The sequence below is a fragment of the Tamandua tetradactyla genome, chromosome 10 (assembly GCF_023851605.1).
Source record: "Tamandua tetradactyla isolate mTamTet1 chromosome 10, mTamTet1.pri, whole genome shotgun sequence".
In the NCBI taxonomy this organism is placed as follows: Eukaryota; Metazoa; Chordata; class Mammalia; order Pilosa; family Myrmecophagidae; genus Tamandua; species Tamandua tetradactyla.
Window position 1 is genome coordinate 108685865 of NC_135336.1, and position 22240 is coordinate 108708104.

Here is a 22240-nt window from a genome sequence, read left to right on the forward strand (position 1 = left end):
ACAGATACCCAATTATAAGTTTTTCTTTCTAACTCCTGCAAGACAACGGAGAATAAAAAAAAATCAGTATAATGATACAAGAGTCAAACTCATTTGTTAAATTCTATATTCTTTTTTGTAATTCCACCTTCTCCTTTGATCTTTTTAAAAATTATTCATTTATTTTATTGATATATGTTCACATGCCATGTAATCATCCACAGTGCACCATCAGTGGTTCCGAGTGTCATCACACAGCTGTTCATTCATCATCACATCCGAGTGTCATCACACAGCTGTTCATTTATCATCACATCCGAGTGTCATCACACAGCTGTTCATTCATCATCACATCCGAGTGTCATCATACAGCTGTTCATTTATCATCACATCCGAGTGTCATCACACAGCTGTTCATTTATCATCACATCCGAGTGTCATCACACAGCTGTTCATTCATCATCACATCCGAGTATCATCATACAGCTGTTCATTCATCATCACATCCGAGTGTCATCATACAGCTGTTCATTTATCATCACACTCGATTTTTTTTCTTTTTTGTGCAAACATATATACAATAAAGTGTAAATTTCAAAGCATATTGTGACAATTAGTTGCAGAACAGATTTCAGAGTTTGGTACTGGTTACAATTCCACAATTTTAGGTTTTTCCTTTTAGCTGCTCTAAGATCACAGAGACTAAAAGAAATATCAATTTAATGATTCAGCAATCATATTTGTTTGTTAAAGCTGACCTTCTCTGTGTAAATCCACCATTACCCTTGATCTTTTTCCCACTCTTTAGGGATATTTGGGCTCTGGCTAGTCTAACTTTTTCATGTTGGAAGGGATTGTCAGTAATATGGGGTGGGGGATGGAACTATCTGATGTTCTGCAGAGGCTGGGCCCTCTAGGTTTCAGGACTTATCTGGTCCAGGGACCCATCTGGAGGTTGTAGGTTTCTGAAAAGTTATCGCAGTGCATGGAACCTTATGTATTGCCCTAGGTGTTCTTTAGGACTGGCTGGAATGGTCCTGGTTGGGGATTGGCAGGTTATGATAGGTAGCAAGGTCTACCTGAAGCTTGTCTAAGAGCAACCTCCAGAGTAGCCTCTCAACTCTTTTTGGTCAGAATGGTGAGTTTTTACTTTTATATCTTGTAAATTCCTTCCATGACTTAAGATTGCATTATAATTTGTACTTTTGATTACATATTTTTTGATTGGGAAATGTGATCACAGTTTAGTGATAACTGTTCTAGGGTAGAAAACAAAAGTAGAATTGGTATTAGAGAGTTAACAGTCTGTCCTCAGCCCTGCATGGGCTCCCTGGCACACTCAAATAGAACGCCTCTTCAGCTAACTCTAGATCCTGAAGATTTTTTCTGTTTTTCTAAATGTTTTATGTTCTACATTTAAGTTCATGATCCATTTTGAATTAATTTTTATATAAAGTGTGAGACTTAGATCAAGCTTCTTCTTTTATTTAATGGGTGTTCAGTTGTCCCAGTATCATTTAATGAAAAGAATATCTTTCCTCCATAATTGCTTTTGCACTTATGTTAAAAAATCAGTTGGCGATATTTGTGAGGGTGTATTTCTAGGTTCTCTTTTCTGTTCCCTTGTTTGTGTGTCTGTACCTCCACCTATACCACAGTCCTGATTACGGTAACTTAATAGTGTGTTGTTAATTGGATGAATTAACACCTCCCACATTATTTTTATTTTTCAAAATTGTTCTGACATTTCTAATCTTGACTTTTCATATAAATTTTAGAGTAATCTTGTCCATATCTGCAAAAAGTCTTGCTGGAAATTTTGTAGGAATGGTATTCAAACTTTATATCAGTTTGGGGAGAACTGATATCTTTATTAGGTTGAGTCTTCTAATCTATAAATACAGTCTGTTTCTCCATTTATTTAGATCTACTAAATCTTTATACCATCGTTTTGTGGTTTTTAGCATAAAAGTCATACATGGTCTGTTAGATTTACATTTAAATATTTCATTTTTTGAGTGATCATGAAAGGGATTGCATTTTTAGTTTCGGTGTCTATATATATGTTCATTGCTAGTATATCAGAAAATGATTTTTTTTATTAATTAAAAAAAATTAACTAACACAACATTTAGAAATCATTCCATTCTACATATGCAATCAGTAATTCTTAATATCATCACATAGATGTATGATGATCATTTCTTAGTACATATGCATGGATTTAGAAAAAGAAATAGCAAGACAACAGAAAAAGAAATAAAATGATAATATAGAGAAAAAATAAAAATAAAAATAAAAAATACAAAAATATATCAGAAAAAAAACAAAACTATAGCTCAGATGCAGCTTCATTCAGTGTTTTAACATAATTACATTACAATTAGGTAGTATTGTGCTGTCCATTTTTTTTTTTTTTTTTAGAAATCATACCATTCTACATATGCAATCAGTAATTCTTAACATCATCATATAGATGCATGATCATTGTTTCTTAGTACATTTGCATCGGTTTAGAAGAACTAGCAATATAACCGAAAAAGATATAGAATGTTAATATAGAGAAAAAAAATAAAAGTAATAATAGTAAGAACAAAACAAAACAAAACAAAAACCTATAGCTCGGATGCAGCTTCATTCAGTGTTTTAACATGATTACTTTACAATTAGGTATTATTGTGCTGTCCATTTTTGAGTTTTTGTATCTAATCCTATTGCACAGTCTGTATCCCATCAGCTCCAGTTACCCATTATCTTACCCTGTTTCTAACTCCTGCTGAACTCTGTTACCAATGACATATTCCAAGTTTATTCTCGAGTGTCGATTCACATCATTGGGACCATACAGTATTTGTCTTTTAGTTTTTGGCTAGAATCACTCAGCATAATGTTCTCTAGGTTCATCCATGTTATTACATGCTTCATAAGTTTATCCTGCCTTAAAGCTGCATAATATTCCATCGTATGTATATACCACAGTTTATTTAGCCAATCGTCTGTTGATGGAGATTTCGGCTGTTTCCATCTCTTTGCAATTGTAAATAACGCTGCTATAAACATTGGTGTGCAAATGTCCGTTTGAGTTTTTGCCCTTAATTCCTTTGAGTAGAGTCCCAGCAATGGTATTGCTGGGTCGTATGGCAATTCTATATTCAGCTTTTTGAGGAACCGCCAAACTGCCTTCCACAGTGGTTGCACCATTTGACATTCCCACCAACAGTGGATAAGTGTGCCTCTTTCTCCGCATCCTCTCCAGCACTTGTCATTTTCTGTTTTGTTGATAATGGCCATTCTGGTGGGTGTGAGATGATATCTCATTGTGGTTTTGGTTTGCATTTCTCTAATGGCCAGGGACATTGAGCATCTCTTCATGCGCCTTTTGGCCATTTGTATTTCCTCCTCTGAGAGGTGTCTATTCAAGTCTTTTTCCCATTTTGTAATTGGGTTGGCTGTCTTTTTGTTGTTGAGTTGAACAATCTCTTTATAAATTCTGGATACTAGACCTTTATCTGATATGTCGTTTCCAAATATTGTCTCCCATTGTGTAGGCTGTCTTTCTACTTTCTTGATGAAGTTCTTTGATGCACAAAAGTGTTTAATTTTGAGGAGCTCCCATTTATTTATTTCCTTCTTCAGTGCTCTTGCTTTAGGTTTAAGGTCCATAAAACCGCTTCCAATTGTAAGTTTCATAAGATATCTCCCAACATTTTCCTCTAACTGTTTTATGGTCTTAGACCTAATGTTTAGATCTTTGATCTATTCTGAGTTAACTTTTGTATAGGGTGTGAGAGATGGGTCTTCTTTCATTCTTTTGCATATGGATATCCAGTTCTCTAGGCACCATTTATTGAAGAGACTGTTCTGTCCCAGGTGAGTTGGCTTGACTGCCTTATCAAAGATCAAATGTCCATAGATGATAGGGTCTATATCTGAGCAGTCTATTCGATTCCATTGGTCGATATATCTATCTTTATGCCAATACCATGCTGTTTTGACCACTGTGGCTTCATAATATGCCTTAAAGTCCGGCATCGCTAGACCTCCAGCTTCCTTTTTTTTCCACAAGATGTTTTTAGCAATTCGGGGCACCCTGCTCTTCCAGATAAATTTGCTTATTGGTTTTTCTATTTCTGAAAAATAAGTTGTTGGGATTTTGATTGGTATTGCATTGAATCTGTAAATCAATTTAGGTAGGATTGACATCTTAACTATATGTAGTCTACCAATCCATGAACATGGTATGCCCTTCCATCTATTTAGGTCTTCTGTGATTTCTTTTAGCTGTTTTTTGTAGTTTTCTTTATATAGTTTTTTTTGTCTCTTTAGTTAAATTTATTCCTAGGTATTTTATTCTTTTAGTTGCAATTGTAAATGGGATTCGTTTCTTGATTTCCCCCTCAGCTTGTTCATTACTAGTGTATAGAAATGCTACAGATTTTTGAATGTTGATCTTGTAGCCTGCTACTTTGCTGTACTCATTTATTAGCTCTAGTAGTTTTGTTGTGGATTTTTCCGGGTTTTTGACATATAGTATTATATCGTCTGCAAACAGTGATAGTTTTACTTCTTCCTTTCCTATTTTTTTTTTTTCATAAGTCAACTTTTTTTTTTTTTTTATTAACGGAAAGAAAAAAAAAAAGAAATTAACACAAGATTTAGAAATCATACCATTCTACATATGCACTTAGTAATTCTTAACATCATCACATAGATGCATGATCATTGTTTCTTAGTACATTTGCATCGGTTTAGAGGAACTAGCAACACAACAGAAAAAGATATAAAATGTTAATATAAAGAAAAGAAATAAAAGTAGTAATAATAGTAAAAAACAACAACAACAAACAAACCAACAAGCAAACAAAAACAAAAAAAACCCTATAACTCAGATGCAGCTTCATTCAGTATTTTAACATGATTACTTTACAATTAGGTATTATTGTGCTGTCCATTTTTGAGTTTTTGTATCTAGTCCTGTTGCACAGTCTGTATCCCTTCAGCTTCAATTACCCATTGTCTTACCCTGTTTCTAACTCCTGCTGAACTCTGTTACCAATGACATATTTCAAGTTTATTCTCGAATGTCCGTTCACATCAGTGGGACCATACAGTATTTGTCCTTTAGTTTTTGGCTGGATTCACTCAGCATAATATTCTCTAGGTCCATCCATGTTATTACATGGTTCATAAGTTTATCTTGTCTTAAAGCTGCATAATATTCCATCGTATGTATATACCACAGTTTGTTTAGCCACTCTTCTGTTGATGGAGATTTTGGCTGTTTCCATCTCTTTGCAATTGTAAATAACGCTGCTATAAACATTGGTGTGCAAATGTCCGTTTGTGTCTTTGCCCTTAAGTCCTTTGAGTAGATACCTAGCAATGGTATTGCTGGGTCGTATGGCAATTCTATGTTCAGCTTTTTGAGGAACCGCCAAACTGCCTTCCACAGTGGTTGCACCCTTTGACATTCCCACCAACAGTGGATAAGTGTGCCTCTTTCTCCGCATCCTCTCCAGCACTTGTCATTTTCTGTTTTGTTGATAATGGCCATTCTGGTGGGTGTGAGATGATATCTCATTGTGGTTTTGGTTTGCATTTCTCTAATGGCCAGGGACATTGAGCATCTCTTCATGTGCCTCTTGGCCATCCGTATTTCGTCTTCTGGTAGGTGTCTGTTTAAGTCTTTTTCCCATTTTGTAATTGGGTTGGCTGTCTTTTTGTTGTTGAGTTGAATAATCTCTTTATAAATTCTGGATACTAGACCTTTATCTGATATGTCGTTTCCAAATATTGTCTCCCATTGTGTAGGCTGTCTTTCTACTTTCTTGATGAAGTTCTTTGATGCACAAAAGTGTTTAATTTTGAGGAGCTCCCATTTATTTATTTCCTTCTTCAGTGTTCTTGCTTTAGGTTTAAGGTCCATAAAACCGCCTCCAGTTGTAAGATCCATAAGATATCTCCCAACATTTTCCTCTAACTGTTTTATGGTCTTAGACCTAATGTTTAGATCTTTGATCCATTTTGAGTTAACTTTTGTATAGGGTGTGAGAGATGGGTCTTCTTTCATTCTTTTGCATATGGATATCCAGTTCTCTAGGCACCATTTATTGAAGAGACTGCTCTGTCCCAGGTGAGTTGGCTTGCCTGCCTTATCAAAGATCAAATGTCCATAGATGAGAGGGTCTATATCTGAGCAGTCTATTCGATTCCATTGGTCGATATATCTATCTTTATGCCAATACCATGCTGTTTTGACCACTGTGGCTTCATAATATGCCTTAAAGTCAGGCAGCGCGAGACCTCCAGCTTCGTTTTTTTTCCTCAAGATGTTTTTAGCAATTCGGGGCACCCTGCTCTTCCAGATAAATTTGCTTATTGGTTTTTCTATTTCTGAAAAATAAGTTGTTGGGATTTTGATTGGTATTGCATTGAATCTGTAAATCAATTTAGGTAGGATTGACATCTTAACTATATTTAGTCTTCCAATCCATGAACACGGTATGCCCTTCCATCTATTTAGGTCTTCTGTGATTTCTTTTAGCAGTTTTTTGTAGTTTTCTTTATATAGGTTTTTTGTCTCTTTGGTTAAGTTTATTCCTAGGTATTTTATTCTTTTAGTTGCGATTGTAAATGGGATTCGTTTCTTGATTTCCCCCTCAGCTTGTTCATTACTAGTGTATAGAAAAGCTACAGATTTTTGAATGTTGATCTTGTAGCCTGCTACTTTGCTGTACTCATTTATTAGCTCTAGTAATTTTGTTGTGGATTTTTCTGGGTTTTCTACATATAGTATTATATCGTCTGCAAACAGTGATAGTTTTACTTCTTCCTTTCCAATTTTGATGCCTTATATTTCTTTTTCTTGCCTAATTGCTCTGGCTAGAACTTCCAACACAATGTTGAATAATAGTGGTGATAGTGGACATCCTTGTCTTGTTCCTGATCTTAGGGGGAAAGTTTTCAATTTTTCCCCATTGAGGATGATATTAGCTGTGGGTTTTTCATATATTCCCTCTATCATTTTAAGGAAGTTCCCTTGTATTCCTATCTTTTGAAGTGTTTTCAACAGGAAAGGATGTTGAATCTTGTCGAATGCCTTCTCTGCATCAATTGAGATGATCATGTGATTTTTCTGCTTTGATTTGTTGATATGGTGTATTACATTAATTGATTTTCTTATGTTGAACCATCCTTGCATACCTGGGATGAATCCTACTTGGTCATGATGTATAATTCTTTTAATGTGTTGTTGGATACGATTTGCTAGAATTTTATTGAGGATTTTTGCATCTTTATTCATTAGAGAGATTGGCCTGTAGTTTTCTTTTTTTGTAATATCTTTGCCTGGTTTTGGTATGAGGGTGATGTTGGCTTCATAGAATGAATTCGGTAGTTTTCCCTCCGCTTCGATTTTTTTGAAGAGTTGAGGAGAGTTGGTACTAATTCTTTATGGAACGTTTGGTAGAATTCACATGTGAATCCGTCTGGTCCTGGACTTTTCTTTTTATGAAGGTTTTGAATGACTGATTCAACTTCTTTACTTGTGATTGGTTTGTTGAGGTCATCTGTGTCTTCTTGAGTCAAAGTTGGTTGTTCATGTCTTTCCAGGAACCCGTCCATTTCATCTAAATTGTTGTATTTATTAGCGTAAAGTTGTTCATAGTATCCTGTTATTACCTCCTTTATTTCTGTGAGGTCAGTAGTTATGTCTCCTCTTCCATTTCTGATCTTATTTATTTGCATCCTCTCTCTTCTTCTTTTTGTCAATCTTGATAGGGGCCCATCAATCTTATTGATTTTCTCATAGAACCAACTTCTGGTCTTATTGATTTTCTCTATTGTTTTCATGTTTTCAATTTCATTTATTTCTGCTCTAATCTTTGTTATTTCTTTCCTTTTGCTTGCTTTGGAATTAGTTTGCTGTTCTTTCTCCAGTTCTTCCAAATGGATAGTTAATTCCTGAATTTTTGCCTTTTCTTCTTTTCTGATATAGGCATTTAGGGCAATAAATACTGCCTTTGCTGCGTCCCGTAAGTTTTGATATGTTGTGTTCTCATTTTCATTCGCCTCGAGGTATTTGCTAATTTCTCTAGCAATTTCTTCTTTGACCCACTCGTTGTTTAGGAGTGTGTTGTTGAGCCTCCACGTATGTGTGAATTTTTCGCACGCCACCTATTATTGATTTCCAACTTCATTCTTTTATGATCCGAGAAAGTGTTGTGTATGATTTCAAATCTTTTTAAATTTGTTAAGACTTGCTTTGTGACCCAGCATATGGTCTGTCTTTGAGAATGATCCATGAGCACTTGAGAAAAAGGTGTATCCTGCTGTTGTGGGATGTAATGTCCTATAAATGTCTGTTAAGTCTAGCTCATTTATAGTAATATTCAGATTCTCTATTTCTTTATTGATCCTCTGTCTAGATGTTCTGTCCATTGATGAGAGTGGTGAATTGAAGTCTCCAACTATTATGGTATATGAGTCTATTTCCCTTTTCAGTGTTTGCAGTGTATTCCTCACGTATTTTGGGGCATTCTGGTTCAGTGCGTAAATATTTATGATTGTTATGTCTTCTTGTTTAATTGTTCCTTTTATTAGTAGATAGTGTCCTTCTTTGTCTCTTTTAACTGTTTTACATTTGAAGTCTAATTTGTTGGATATTAGTGTAGCCACTCCTGCTCTTTTTCTGGTTGTTATTTGCATGAGATATCTTTTCCCAACCTTTTACTTTCAACCTATGGTTTATCTTGGGTCTAAGATGTATTTCCTGTAGACAGCATATAGAAGGATCCTGTTTTTTAATCCATTCTGCCAATCTATGTCTTTTGATTGGGAAATTCAGTCCATTGACATTTAGTGTTATTACTCTTTGGATAATATTTTCCTCTAACATTTTGCCTTTTGTATTATATATATCAGATCTGACTTTCCGTCTTTTACTCTCTTCGCCATACCTCTCTCTTCTGTCTTTTCGTATCTGACTCTAGTGCTCCCTTTAGCATTTCTTGTAGAGCTGGTCTCTTGGTCACAAATTCTCTCAGTGACTTTTTGTCTGAGAATGTTTTAATTTCTCCCTCATTTTTGAGGGACAATTTTGCTGGATATAGGAGTCTTGGTTGGCAGTTTTTCTCTTTTAGTAATTTAAATATATCATCCCACTGTCTTCTAGCCTCCATGGTTTCTGCTGAGACATCTACACATAGTCTTATTGGGTTTCCCTTGTATGTGATGTATTATTTTTCTCTTGCTGCTTTCAAGATCCTCTCTTTCTCTTTGACCTCTGACATTCTATCTAGTAAGTGTCTTGGAGAACGCCTATTTGGGTCTAATCTCTTTGGGGTGCGCTGCACTTCTTGGATCTGTAATTTTAGGTCTTTCATAAGAGTTGGGAAATTTTCAGTGATAATTTCTTCCATTAGTTTTTCTCCTCCTTTTCCCTTCTCTTCTCCTTCTGGGACACCCACAACACGTATATTTGTGCGGTTCATATTGTCCTTGAGTTCCCTGATACCCTGTTCAAATTTTTCCATTCTTTTCCCGATAGTTCTGTTTGTTTTTGGCATTCAGATGTTCCATCCTCCAAATCACTAATTCTATCTTCTTTCTCTTTAAATCTATCATTGTAGGTATCCATTGTTTTTTCCATCTTTTCTACTTTATCCTTCACTTCCATAAGTTCTGTGATTTGTTTTTTCAGTTTTTCTATTTCTTCTTTTTGTTCAGCCCATGTCTTCTTCATGTCCTCCCTCAATTTATCGATTTTGTTTTTGAAGAGATTTTCCATTTCTGTTCGTATATTCAGCATTAGTTGTCTCAGCTTCTGTATCTCATTTGAACTATTGGTTTGTTCCTTTGACTGGGTCATATTTTTAATTTTTTGAGCGTGATCCATTATCTTCTGATGGCATCTCGGCATTTAGTCAGATTTCCCTGGGTTTTGGACCCAACAATTTGGAGGGTTTTTCTGTGAAATCTCTGGGTTCTGTTTTTCCTCTCCTGCCCAGCAGGTGGCGCTTGTGGCACACGTTTGTCTGCGGGTCCCACCAGTAAAAGGTGGTGTGGGTCCTTTAACTTTGGAAAACTCTCGCCGTCGGAGAGGTTCGCCAGCCGAAACGGCTTGGAAGAGTTCCAACCGGCCCGGGGTCCGAACGCGGGCAGGGTCGCTGGCCGCTGCAGCCCGGGAGAGTGCCGGTCCGAATTTCCTAGTTGGCCCGGGGTGCCAAGCGCGGCAGGAGGTTGACAGGTGCCGTAGCCCGCCCGGGAGGGTGCACCATTCCCAGGGAGTCACGTGTTTTGAAGGCTCCCCCCCGTCACCGTTCTCCGCGGCCTGGGGATTTCCGATCTAATTCTCTCAGTCTGGGGGTTGTGCGTGGTGTGGGCACCAGCCGCCGTGGCTTGAGGGGACCGCCTGTCCAATTCTCCCAGCCGGCCCGGGAAGGGGGAAGGGAGGAACTCCGGCCGCTTGCCGCCCCGCCCGGTGAAGCCCGCGCTCCTCGGCGATCTCACCAGGGCGGGTTCTCTCAACCAGTCAGCCATTGCAGGATTGGGCACGCTGTCTTTTTGATCTCTGTCGTGGCTCTGGGAGCTGTTCTGTATCGTGTCTACTCCCCTAGTAGCTGTTCTGGAGGAGGAACTAAGATCCGCGCGTCTTACTAAGCCGCCATCTTCTCTGGAAGTTCCTTCATTCAGTATTTTAACATAATTGTATTACAGTTAGGTAGTATCGTGCTGTCCATTTCTGAGTTTTTATATTCAGTCCTGTTGCCCAATCTGTATCCCTTCAGCTCCAATTACCCAATATCTTACCCTATTTCTATCTCCTGATGGTCTCCGTCACCAAAGAAATATTCCAAGTTTGTTCACTAATGTCAGTTCATATCAGTGAGACCATACAGTATTTGTCCTTTTGTTTTTGGCTAATCTCACTCAGCATAATGTCCTTAAGGTCCATCCATGTTGGTACATACTTCATAACTTTATTCTGTCATATAGCTGCATAATATTCTATCGTATGTATATGCCACAGTTCGTTTAGCCATCTGTCTGTTGATGGACATTTTGGCTGTTTCGATCTGTTGGTAATTGTAAATCATGCTGCTATAAACATTGGTGTGCAAATGTCCATTTGTGTCCTTGCCCTTATATCCTTTGAGTAGAGACAACATATAGATGGGTCCTGTTTTTTAATCCATTCTGCCATTCTATGTCTTTTGATTGGGGAGTTTAATCCATTAACATTCAGTGTTATTACTGCATGGGTAGTACTTTCTTCTACTATTTTGCCTTCTGGATTTTGTATGTCAAATCTGATTTTCCTTCTTTTTACCTTTACTCATAGTCTTCCTTTCTACACTCTTCTCCACACCTCTCTCTTCTGTCTTCACATCTGTCTCTAGTGCTCCCTTTAGTATTTCTTGCAGAGCTGGTCTCTTGGTCACAAATTCTCTCAGTGATTTTTTTGTCTGAAAATGTTTTAATTTCTCCCTCATTTTTGAAGGACACTTTTGCTGTATATAGAATTCTTGGTTGGCAGTTTTTCTCTTTTAATAATTTAAATAGATCTGTGCATAGTCTTGTTGGGCTTCCCTTGTATGTGATGTATTGCTTTTCTCTTGCTGCTTTCAAGATTCTCTCTTTCTCTTTGACCTCTAACATTGATTAGTAAATGTCTTGGAATGCGTCTGTTTGGATCTGTTCTCTTTGGGGTATGCTGCACTTCTTGGATCTGTAATTTTAAGTCTTTCATAAGAGTTGGAAAATTTTCAGTGATAATTTCCTCCATTAGTTTTTTCTCCTTCTTTTCCCTTCTCTTCTTCTGGGACACCCACAACATGTATATTTGTGCACTTCATATTGTCCTTCAATTCCCTGCGTCCCTGCTCATATTTTTCCATTTTTTCCCCTATAGTTTCTGTTTCTTGTTGGATTTCAGATGTTCCGTCCTCCAGTTCACTAATCCTATATTCTGTCTCTTGCAATCCACCATTGTAGGTTTCCATGGTTTTTTCATCTCCTGTACCGTGCCTTTCATTCCCATAAGTTCTGTGATTTGTTTTTTCAGACTTTCGATTTCTTCTTTTTGTTCATTCTTTGCCTTCTTTATATCCTCCCTCAATTCATTGATTTGGTTTTTGATGAGGTTTTCCATATCTGTTCGTATATTCTGAATTAATTGTTTCAGCTCCTGTATGTCATTTGAATTGTTGGTTTGTTCCTTTGACTGGGCCATATCTTCAATTTTCCTAGTGTGATTTGTCATTTTTTGCTGGCTTCTAGGCATTTAATTACCTCAATTAGGTTATTCTGGAGATTGCTTTCACTTCTTTTACCTAGGGTTTTCTTGCTGGATGAATTTGTTGTCTCTCTGTTCTTTGACATTCAGTTCGGCTTTATCTGGACCTCTAGCTTAAGTTTTGTTTAACAGAGGAGAATTGTTCAGTTCTTGTTTTCTTGTTTGTTGCCCTGCTTGTATGGTGCCTTCCCACCCACACACACATACTTAGGACGGTCTCCTTAAGTATTTTAGACCCCAGCCGGATTTTCCCAGACCAAACTGGCCTCCTGTCAGGAGGAAGGAGTCACCTGCGTCAGTTTTCCCCGAGTGTGAGACCCAGCAGGTTGAAAGACTTTCCTGTGAAGTCTCTGGACTCTGTTTTTCTTATCCTGCCAAGTATGTGGCTCTTGTCTGACTGCAGGTCCCACCAGCATAAGATGATGCGGTACCTTTAACTTTGGCTGGGGACATGGTGGAGGCAGAGGAGAGGTTGTAGGCTCGTTTTAATGGCTTCAAATTACCAAGCCCTGGGGTCTGAATTCCTTGATGGAGGGATTCCACCTGGGTGGGGCTTAACCCCTCTCCTGGGGAAGGCACAGTCTCTAGATAAGCCCCCAAAAGAGCTCACTTCTGCCCCTGCCTGGGGCAGTTGCAGCCTGAGAAGTCCTGCCACTGAATCCAGAGGCAGTCAAGCCTTTGTAGAAACACAGCCACAAAAACCACTGTTTCTTTTTATTTTTCTTTTTCTGCCAGTCCTGCCCCCTCGTCTCCAGGGCAAAAATCAGCGACCTCTGCTTTGATGAGGTTCACCTGAGCTGGGGTCCTATTTTTAGTAGTCAGAATTTGTTATTTAATTTCACTATTGGCGTTTGGGTGGGCTCAGACCCTGTTGCTGATAAAGTCTCTTTCTTTTCCCCTCTGGGAACCAGCCTGTGGGGGAGGGGCGCCAGCCGCTGCGGCTTGGGGAACTCACTGTTCTGGGGGGCTCGCAGCCGGTCCAGCTGGTCCAGCCTGGGGTACGCTGTGTGTCCAGTCACTGATGTGGCCCCAGGAGCTGTTCTGTACTGTTTCTGGTTATTTAGTAGTTGTTCTTGAGGATGAACTAAAATGCGCATGTTGTTAAACCGCCATCTTGGCCTGGAAGCAAGGATATTTTCCACCTCATTTTGTGAGTCTCTTAATGTCTTGATACCAATATCCAAGTCCATTCAACAAAGAATTCCTTTAAAAGAATTTGTTTGAAAGGCAAAAAAAGAAGGGCAAACAGCCACAAAAACAACACAGATAAGTTGGTGTAAACTTTGCTGCCGCCAGAATTGAAATTTTCTGAGATGATGAACTGATTTTCTTAACTGGGGAAAGGGTTGTTTCTTTCCTTGAAATATTTATGTTTCTTGATGAAATTAAATATATTTTTGTTAGAAGGGAGCCACTTTGTTCATGTCCCTCATTTGTTTCTAGCGTGACTACATGTTGCTTTGTGCTGCTGATCTCGGCTGACCGCTGCTTCCGTGGTGCGCTCCTGATGTGCTGGCCACTGCTGGCCCTGCTCGTGCGTGGTCACTGCTCGGACAATCCTCAGGGTCGGGCCAGGCCGGCATCCCTCTGACCTTAGAGCTGTAGCCTTTAACTGTTATGCTCTTTACCGCGATCGGTGGATAGAGACATTGAAAGTGAATTTCGTTAACTGATATGAAGGAATTTTCATCAGTATCAATGTGGGAGAGACATCTCTGTGTTTCTGGTGGAAATTCGCCAGATTTAGAGGAAAGTTCAGTGCGAGGACTGAGTGGGGCAATTGAAAAGGGGTGGCATGCCGGAAGGTACCGCTGTCAGCTGAGCTCTTTTTTGAAGAGTAGGACGGCTGCAGTTAAGTGTGATAAAACACACGAGGGCTGTAATTTCCAGCAGAAGGTGAAAGCAGAAGCAGCATGGCTGTGTTGTGAAGGCCAGGTGTGCGCAGGGGGCCGTGAACCTGGCGGCCAGCATGCGGAGCCCCTGTAGCCACTCTCCTGTCCTGGGTGCCGCCTCGACCCCCTGTGTGTGCTGCGTGGCCCCAGCTCTGTGTTTGGAGCTCTGTGCTTACTCAAGTTGAAAGAAGCAAGAATAAGGTGACTTCGTTTTTTATTAAAACAAATAGTAAGTCCCAAAAATAGCATTTGCATACAGAACTAGTGAAGGCGTATTCTCCTGTGTAGGGCTTTTTGGGGGAATATCATGCATACATGCTGCTTTGTGACACTTAATACCTCGAGTCAGAGTCTCTGAGACGCAGCAGGGTCGGTGTGGCTGCTCCTGTGGCCCTGGAGGAGCCACTTTGCCGTCCCGGTGCCTGGTGGTGCCCTGTGGTGCCTGGCAGTGCCCAGAGTCGGGGGTCCTCCTCCCGGGTTCCTGCTCCTGTGGCCCTGGAGGAGCTGCTTTGCTGTCCCAGTGCCTGGCAGTGCCCGGCGGTGCCCAGAGTCGGGGGTCCTCCTCCTGGGTTCCTGCTCCTGTGGCCCTGGAGGAGCTGCTTTGCCGTCCCAGTGCCTGGCGGTGCCTGGCGGTACCCAGCGGTGCCCGGAGTTGAGGGTCCTCCTCCCGGGTTCCTGCTCCCCCGCTCCTGGCACCTGAGGCATCATGGCTTGCCCGAGTGTGTTCCCTTCCCTGTTCACTCCCTGGACAAGGCTGTTTTCTTTTCTTTTTTTGTATGCTCTATGATGGGAGTCACATTTCATTCCTTTTTCCATGTGATTTCCTGTTATCGCAGCACCATCTGTTGAATTTTGTGTTGTTGTTTTCATTGTTTTAAGGAAGTGCGTGGACTAGGAATCAAACCCGGTTCTCCCTCGTGGCAGGTGAGAATTCTACCACTGAACTACCCTTGCAACCCCTGTTTTTTTAATTCAATTTCTTGCATATTTTCTCTGAAACACTTGATGGTTTGCAGCTTGACCTCCAGATTCAAGCCTCTGGTTTTGTTAGTCTCCCATCTTATTTCGCTTCTCATTCTACTTTTTGGGGCGAGAGGTTTCCTCTATTCCCCGTCTAACTCTTCAGTTAAGTTTCTTATTTAGGCTATTTAAAAATTTTGCATTGAATGCTTTTTTAAATCTCTTCCGGTTGCAGTACCATTGATGAAGTATTTTGTTTACTTCTCTGAGACAGTGATTTGGCTTTTCTGCTTCCAGTATTGTCTTTTGCTTCCTCTCTGTGCGTGCATGCGTGCCTGCCTGCCTCGTCAGCCCATCTGCCATGTCTGTTCTAGTCTCTCCGTTTACCTGGGTAGCCTGGTGACCCTTGGCTGCCTGCCCTCGTGTTTTAGTACAGTGCTCTCTGCATCCTTTGGGAGCTTACTGTGCCTCTACTGAGCTTTATTTGGGGTGATAGGCTACCTTCTGTGGCCTTGTGGTCCTCCCAGGGCCCCTGTACAGCCTGTAGCTGGAGTTTGGAGTCAGGGGTGAATGGCTAGCGGACAGTCCCCATGCCCCAGCATCGCTTCTTATTTCTTCTCCCCAGAGATTCAGGAATAGAAAATGTTTTCTCCTGTCATTTCAGCCATTCTTCACCATGGAAGGGAGATGTGCATTTAGTCGAAAGTCCAGTGCGAATTTATTATTTTGACAGGCCAAGCTGCCTTCCTCTGAACTGTCCTCACTGATGCCTCCCAGTCCCAGGGTGTCTCAGGGTTGTCCCCTTACCTGACTAGTGGTGTTTCTGGGCGGCCCCTTGTGGGGCGCTGGCCGCTGCTGCCTCCCCACCTTGGCATGTGTGCTCCGGGGCCACCCTCCATGCTTTGCTTTTCCACATAGTTGTGTATTACTCCCTTACCTTCCTTGTGGATCTAGCTGTCTTTTTTCTCTTCGGCATTTGTGGTTCATGCCTTTGCCCCTCTTGGAGCGTGACAGCTGTATTTTCCTGTATTCCTGCCCTTTCTTCTGGCTCCTGTGAAGTTTTCGTCTGTCTTCAGCTCCGTTGTGTTGCGTGGCTTGAGGCAGGTGGTTCCCACCTCGCTTTCTTCTCCAGGGGGGTAAGTGGTTTCTGCCTGTGTTCTGGGCCACCCTCCCTATGTCAGTGGGTGCTTCTCGGTGCTTCGCTAGGCTGGGTGTGACTCAGTCCCACTTCGTTGGTCAGGTTGTTCGCCCCTGTGCCAAGAGAAGGATTTAAGTCTTGATATAAAGATCATTTGAGTTCACTAGCAGCTTGAAGTTTAGTTTGCTGTAGCTCCTCAGGACCTTTAGGGGGAGTAGGTTTGCAGGCTGCATTTTAAGGGGAGCAGTGAGAGTTCAGGCATGTACCCTTAGTCGGCACGAGGCCTGCCTGTGCCAGGCCCTGCTCTCTGGGCTGGGACCTGAGTGGGAGCTGCGTTTGGGGTGGGGCTGGGGGCTTGAGTGGCTGTTGAACAAGTCTGGCACGTACCCTCAGAGGTGTGGGGAGCACAGTGCAGGCCCCTCGAGCAGTGGTACCCGAGCAGGGCAGGCAGGTGGGGACAGCCTCTGTGGAGGAAGCCTGTGGCAGCAGTCCGCTGGAAGCCAACCCTGGGCAGGCTGGGGCGCACGGGTCTCCTGGGAAGGGGAGTGGGGAGCAGGGGAGGAGGCAGCCAGGGAGCAGGCCTGCGTGTCCAGCGTGCAGCTGTGGGCCAGCGCCTCCCCGTGGCATTTCTGGGCCATCAGGTCAGTGAGGAGAGAGGAAGAGGAGAGGTGCCGAGCGGTCATGGGCCATGGGCCTGGGCTTGAGGGCCTTGACAACACTGTACCTGTGAGTGCGCGGGCCTGCCTGGGAGGGGTCCTGGCAAGTGGGGCTGCTGCCTGGAGCAGAAGACGGCAGGGGCTGGAAGGCCTGGGCGTAGCTTCCGTTTGGGCGTGTGGTTAGGCCCCCGGCAACGTCTGCCATGTCAAGTGGGTGGTGGCGTACAGGAGTTGAGAGCTGGGCGCTGGGGCTGGTCAGGAGGCAGACAGGGACTAGCCTTGGAGAGCGGGGGCTAGCACTCTGCTGGGTGTCAGAGAGGGCCCCCTTTCCTTTCCCACTGGAGCCAGGTGCTTCCCTCGTGGGGGTTGCGTCACGCACAGAAGGCTTTGTGGTCATGTGCATGGCGGTGGCCTGGCAACAGATCTGCTGACCTCTCTCTGCTCTCCCCTAGGAGGGCCTGACGCGCCTGCAGGTGCCGCTGGCGGAGAAGCCCATGTGTGACTTGGTGGCACTCCAGTCCGCTCTCGGCTCCTGGTGTGAGGAGGGAGTGGCCATCCCGACGGAGGCCTCAGCCGCACCGCACACAGAGGCCGGGCTGCTGTGGACAGCGCAGGGCCTGGCACTCAAGCAGCTTTGCGCCTCGCTCACAGAAGGGCATGACCGAGGTAAGGGGCCTCCGGTGTGGAGTACAGGCCAGGCAGCGGGTTTCTGGCTGCAGCAGCCTGTCTTCTTGGGGCAGCTGTGTGGAGCCCGGGCCGACCTGGAGTGCACGCTCCTCGGGGAGCTGGGGTGGGCAGGCAGCTCGTCCGGTCAGTCCGAGGCCGAGGGAGTGGGGCTGTGGACACTGGCTTCTTGGGGCACCACCCCAGCACTCATGTCCTGTGAGGAGGCTGAGGCCGGAGGTCTCCTCGTGAGCAGAGGTGAGGCCCGCCACACACCCGCCTCTCCTTGCAGTGCGTCTGGGGTGGTCCAGCCCCCCTCGGAGCGGGCAGTGCTGTGCCGCTCTCGGTGCAGCTTACTCTCACCCTGGTTCTCACTGTCTTCTCCTCCAGAGGAAGACACTGAGGATTGTGGGGTCAGGGAGCTCTGTTCCCGAGGCTGGCACAGGAGGGACCTGGGGTTGGATCCCCGGGGGAGGTTTGACAGAGTCATTCTCCCAAGTCTTGGTGTAACCCTGCCTCTCACAATGCTGGCCGCCTCCGAGACAGGCGGATCCAGACTTATGTACGCCTGCTTGTCTCTGCCATGCCACCGAGCTGGAGGAGCTGCCAGGGGCAGGCTGTGCAGAGCGTTTATGGCGGCGGCGGCGGCAGCAGCACCTGCAGTGGGACCTAGGAGACAGGGTTACGTCAGGGCGGCTGTGGAGGCGGCACCCAGATGGAAACTGCTGAGCAGGGTCAGGGACCACTGAAGCAACAGCAGGCGTGGCCAGGCTCCCTGCGAGCAGCTCTCAGTGGCCTGCTACTGACAGCTCACAAGGTCTTCGTGTTCCCTGGTGCACAGGGGAGCATGGCCGTTGTGCTGCTGGTGGCCTCCATGGCTTGTGCTGCATGTGACGCTGAGCTCTGTGTCTCCTTACAGAGCTTGCACAGATGCGTCTCCAGTACGCGCAAGAGGCTGCCTTCAAAGTTGAGATGGAGGTGGCGGCACGGATCTTGAGTTTGGAAAATGAACATAAAGTCAAACTTTCACTTCTTCAGACTGAGTTCAAGGAAGAAATTGAACCCTTAAAATTAGAAAATAGAAATTTACATGAGAAGTTGCAACATGAAATTCATCTGAAAGAGGGCTTGGAGAAAGTAAGTTGATTCCTCTGGGAAGGGTGCTCAGCCAAGCACGAGCCCCAGGGTCTCCTGGCTTCCTTTGAAGGTTCCTGTCCCTTGGGGATTTTATTAGGTAAAAAGCAGGCGGCTCCAATGCTGGCCTGTGCACTGGGGACAGCAGGAGACTGTCCACATGTACAGTTTGTTGAGGGTGCTGGTCCATGCAGATGCTCCTGCCATGTACCTGGCAGATATTTGGTGAGGGCCTTTGTAAGAGTCAGGACAGGGTTTTCTCCTGAACTGAGGCCACAGCACTGCCCTTCCCTTGTTGTACCTTCTGCCCACAGCCAGGGAGGCTGGAATTGGATCTCGTGCCCTTAGGAATGCCACAAAGAGGACAGAGAAGAGAAGGTCAGAGTGTTGTAAGTCATCCTAGTGGCAAGCTTGCCAGTCTCTTCCTAGATGACTGTATTTTGCAACCGTGGAAAATGCAGACATCGACCCACCCTAGCCATTTTGTAAACGTGATGAAGTCACCACTACACCATTGTAAGCATTGACAAAATTCTAAAACGTATGCCTTCATAAAATTACTAATGCCTTTTGTTATATAGTCAGTGCGATGCTGTTTATCACAATGTTGGAATGTTAGAAATACAGTGGACTAAAATCGTAACTCTTTTTTGTTGCGTTCTGGGTCAACCACATTTTCCAATTCTGTCCAGTGGCTGAGTATTACCACTTCTGTCCTCTGGGCCACGCTGCCTTCACCCCATAGCTGTGCTCTGAGTGTCCATCTGGGTATGTAGGAAGCTGTCCTCACTACACACGCGGTCGCCACGTCATTTCCTACACTAAGGCATCGATGTGCACCATAGAGTAAGGATGGAGACTCGTGGGAAACCTCGGGGGATACCGTGTAGGGCAGCAGAGGATGGTCACTGCAGTCTGGGTTTCTGATGCCTAAGGACAGTCTTTCCTAAATGCCTCTTTGAAATTCATGTGTGCGTGTGTTTCAGTTTGCTGCAGCTGCCAGAATGCAATATATCAGAGATGGCTGATATATCAGAGACTGGCTTTTTTTTTTAACTTTGTTTTTAATTGTATGACATACACAAAGCAAAGAAATGAAAAAGCAATCATTTTCAAAGCACTCTTCAACATGTAATTACAGGATGGACCTCAGAGTTTGTCATGGGCTATCATTCGATCCTCTTGTATTTTTCCTTCTAGTTGCTCTAGAATATAGGAGGCTAGAGGGCTTAAATATTTTTTTATCATCACAATCGCCTTTTTTCCCTTCTTTTCTGTGAAAAATAACATATATACCAAAAAGCTATAAATTTCAAAGCACTGCAACACAATTAGTTGTAGAACATATTTCAGAGTTTGACATGGGTTACAGTTTCACAGTTTTAGGTTTTTACTTCAAGCTGCTCTAAAATACTGGAGACTAAAAGAGATATCAGTTTAATGATTCAGCAATCATATTCATTTGTTAAGTCCCATCTTCTATGTATAATTCCACCATCACCTTTGATCTTTCCATCCCTCTCTTTGGGGTTATTTGGGCTATGGCAATTCTAAATTTCTCATACTGGAAGGGTCTGTCACTAATATGGGGTAGGGAGATGAAACTAATGTTCTGGAGAGACTGGGCTAGTTTTCAGGACTTATTTGGACCAGGGACCCATCTGGTGTAGGTTTCTGGTAAGTTACTCTAGTGCCTGGAACCCTTGTGGAATCATATATATTGCCCCAGGTGTTCTTTAGGCTTGGCTGGAATGGTCCTGGTTGGGCTTTGGCAGGTTATGACAGGTAGCAAGGTCTGCCTGAAGTCTGCGGAAGACCAACCTCCAGAGCAGCCTCTCTGCTCAATTTGAACTCTCTCTGCCACTGACACTTTATTAATTATACTTCTTTTCCACCTTTTGGTTAGAATGGAATTGTTGATCCCATGGTGCCAGGTCTGGATTCATCCCTGGTTGTCATGTCCCACGTGGGGTGGGGGGCAATGATTTCACTTGCAGAGTTGGGCTTAGAGAGACCGAGGCCACATCTGAGCAACAACAGAGGTCCTCCAGAAGTAACTCTTAGGCATTCCCATAGGTAGTCTAAGCTTCTTTGCTACCTGCATGAGCTTCACAGGAGTGAGCCTTCTGATTGAGGGCATGGCCTGTTGATTTGGGTGTCTCTAAAGTTTGACACAGTATCGGGATTCCCTGTGATGGTAAAGTTTAGAGTTCCGTATTTTTCTCCCCCCCCACAGGGGACTTTGCCAATACTTTTTGATTATCTGCTTAATATATTCTAGAATGTATTCAGGCATCACAATAATCTATACAGGATTAAAGGACCTCTTTCTTATTCTGTGCTTCCTGTGTTTCAATTGTTCACATGAGCTATACAGACAGGTTGAATTAGATTATGCGCTACAGAAAATTTCAGTTCCAGACCAAATAAATCATTCTTCCACTGGTCTCAAAGAGTATGTGTGGTTCTAAAATAGAGGCGCTGTCTTCCTTACCCCCATGTTCTGAATTACTTTAACCCCAACCTGTTTGGCTTTGTTCCTATCTCTCAATATCACATGTATATAAAACAGCCGCTCAAAATCCAGAAATAATAATCACCATTCTAGGCTTAATGTGTCTGCTCTAAAAGCTTACAGTCTAGGCCCCTGTTTTCTCATAAACATTTTCTGAAAGTGACCACACCATTCTTGTTCTTTTGTTTGTGGCTTATTTTGTCTCAGCAAATGTCCCACGTGTTCATTCGCATTGTTGCATGCCTCACGACTTTCTTTTTGTAGTGGTATAACCTTCATTCATAAGTACACACCATCGTTTACCAGTCTACTCTGTCAGTGCATCCTTCAACCACCTGCATTCATCAGGCATCATGTAGAGGGCCCAAAGTCCACAGTCCATCAGCATTCTCAATTTTAGATAATTTCGGTGTTCCTAAGAGACAAAAAACCGATGAACACACCCTCGCCAAATAGGAAATCTAAACTTCCTCTTAACTCTTGTCTCTCCCCCCATTGTTTTCCTGTGCTGTTGCTGCGGTAGTGCTGATGGTTTCCTTCTGAACATAGCTCAGAGAATGCAAGAGCAGTTTTCCTCCTGTACCCTGGGCTTAAACACTCTTTGTACAAGAATCATATCTCTGAAGTAATTCTGCGAGAACTAATTCATATTTCTAGTGTTAATCAGTGGGACACGTAGGTCTCTACAACCCCTTTCAATCTTGTTCATCTTCGATATGGTAATATTACTTCTAGACCCACTAGAGAGCCACCTTCACTCTTGCTTATTCCCTTACATTGGAGTTCAACCTCATTAGCTAACGGTTCAACCATTTCTAGTTTCTGTGTGTCTCTAAGTCCCCTATAATCAGTATTGTAAGCCTCTGATTATACCTTTATGCTGGTCATAAAAGTGAAATCATACAGTATCATATCCTTTTGTGTCTGGCTAACTTCACTCATCATTATGCCCTCAAGTCTCATCCATCTTGTCATGTGCTTCATTGAGTATGATGCTGGCCATCGGTT

General features: G+C 43.0%; 1 protein-coding gene across 1 annotated transcript in view; it reads left to right on the plus strand.

Annotated features, from left to right (window-relative positions):
• The window catches only part of PCNT (pericentrin), a 211165-nt gene that overhangs the window by 68294 nt on the left and 120631 nt on the right, over positions 1–22240 (plus strand). Inside the window, exons 11-12 of the mRNA XM_077119263.1 lie at positions 17373–17586; positions 18503–18720. Coding sequence (XP_076975378.1) covers positions 17373–17586; positions 18503–18720 — 432 coding nt within the window. The remainder of the gene's footprint in view (positions 1–17372; positions 17587–18502; positions 18721–22240) is intronic.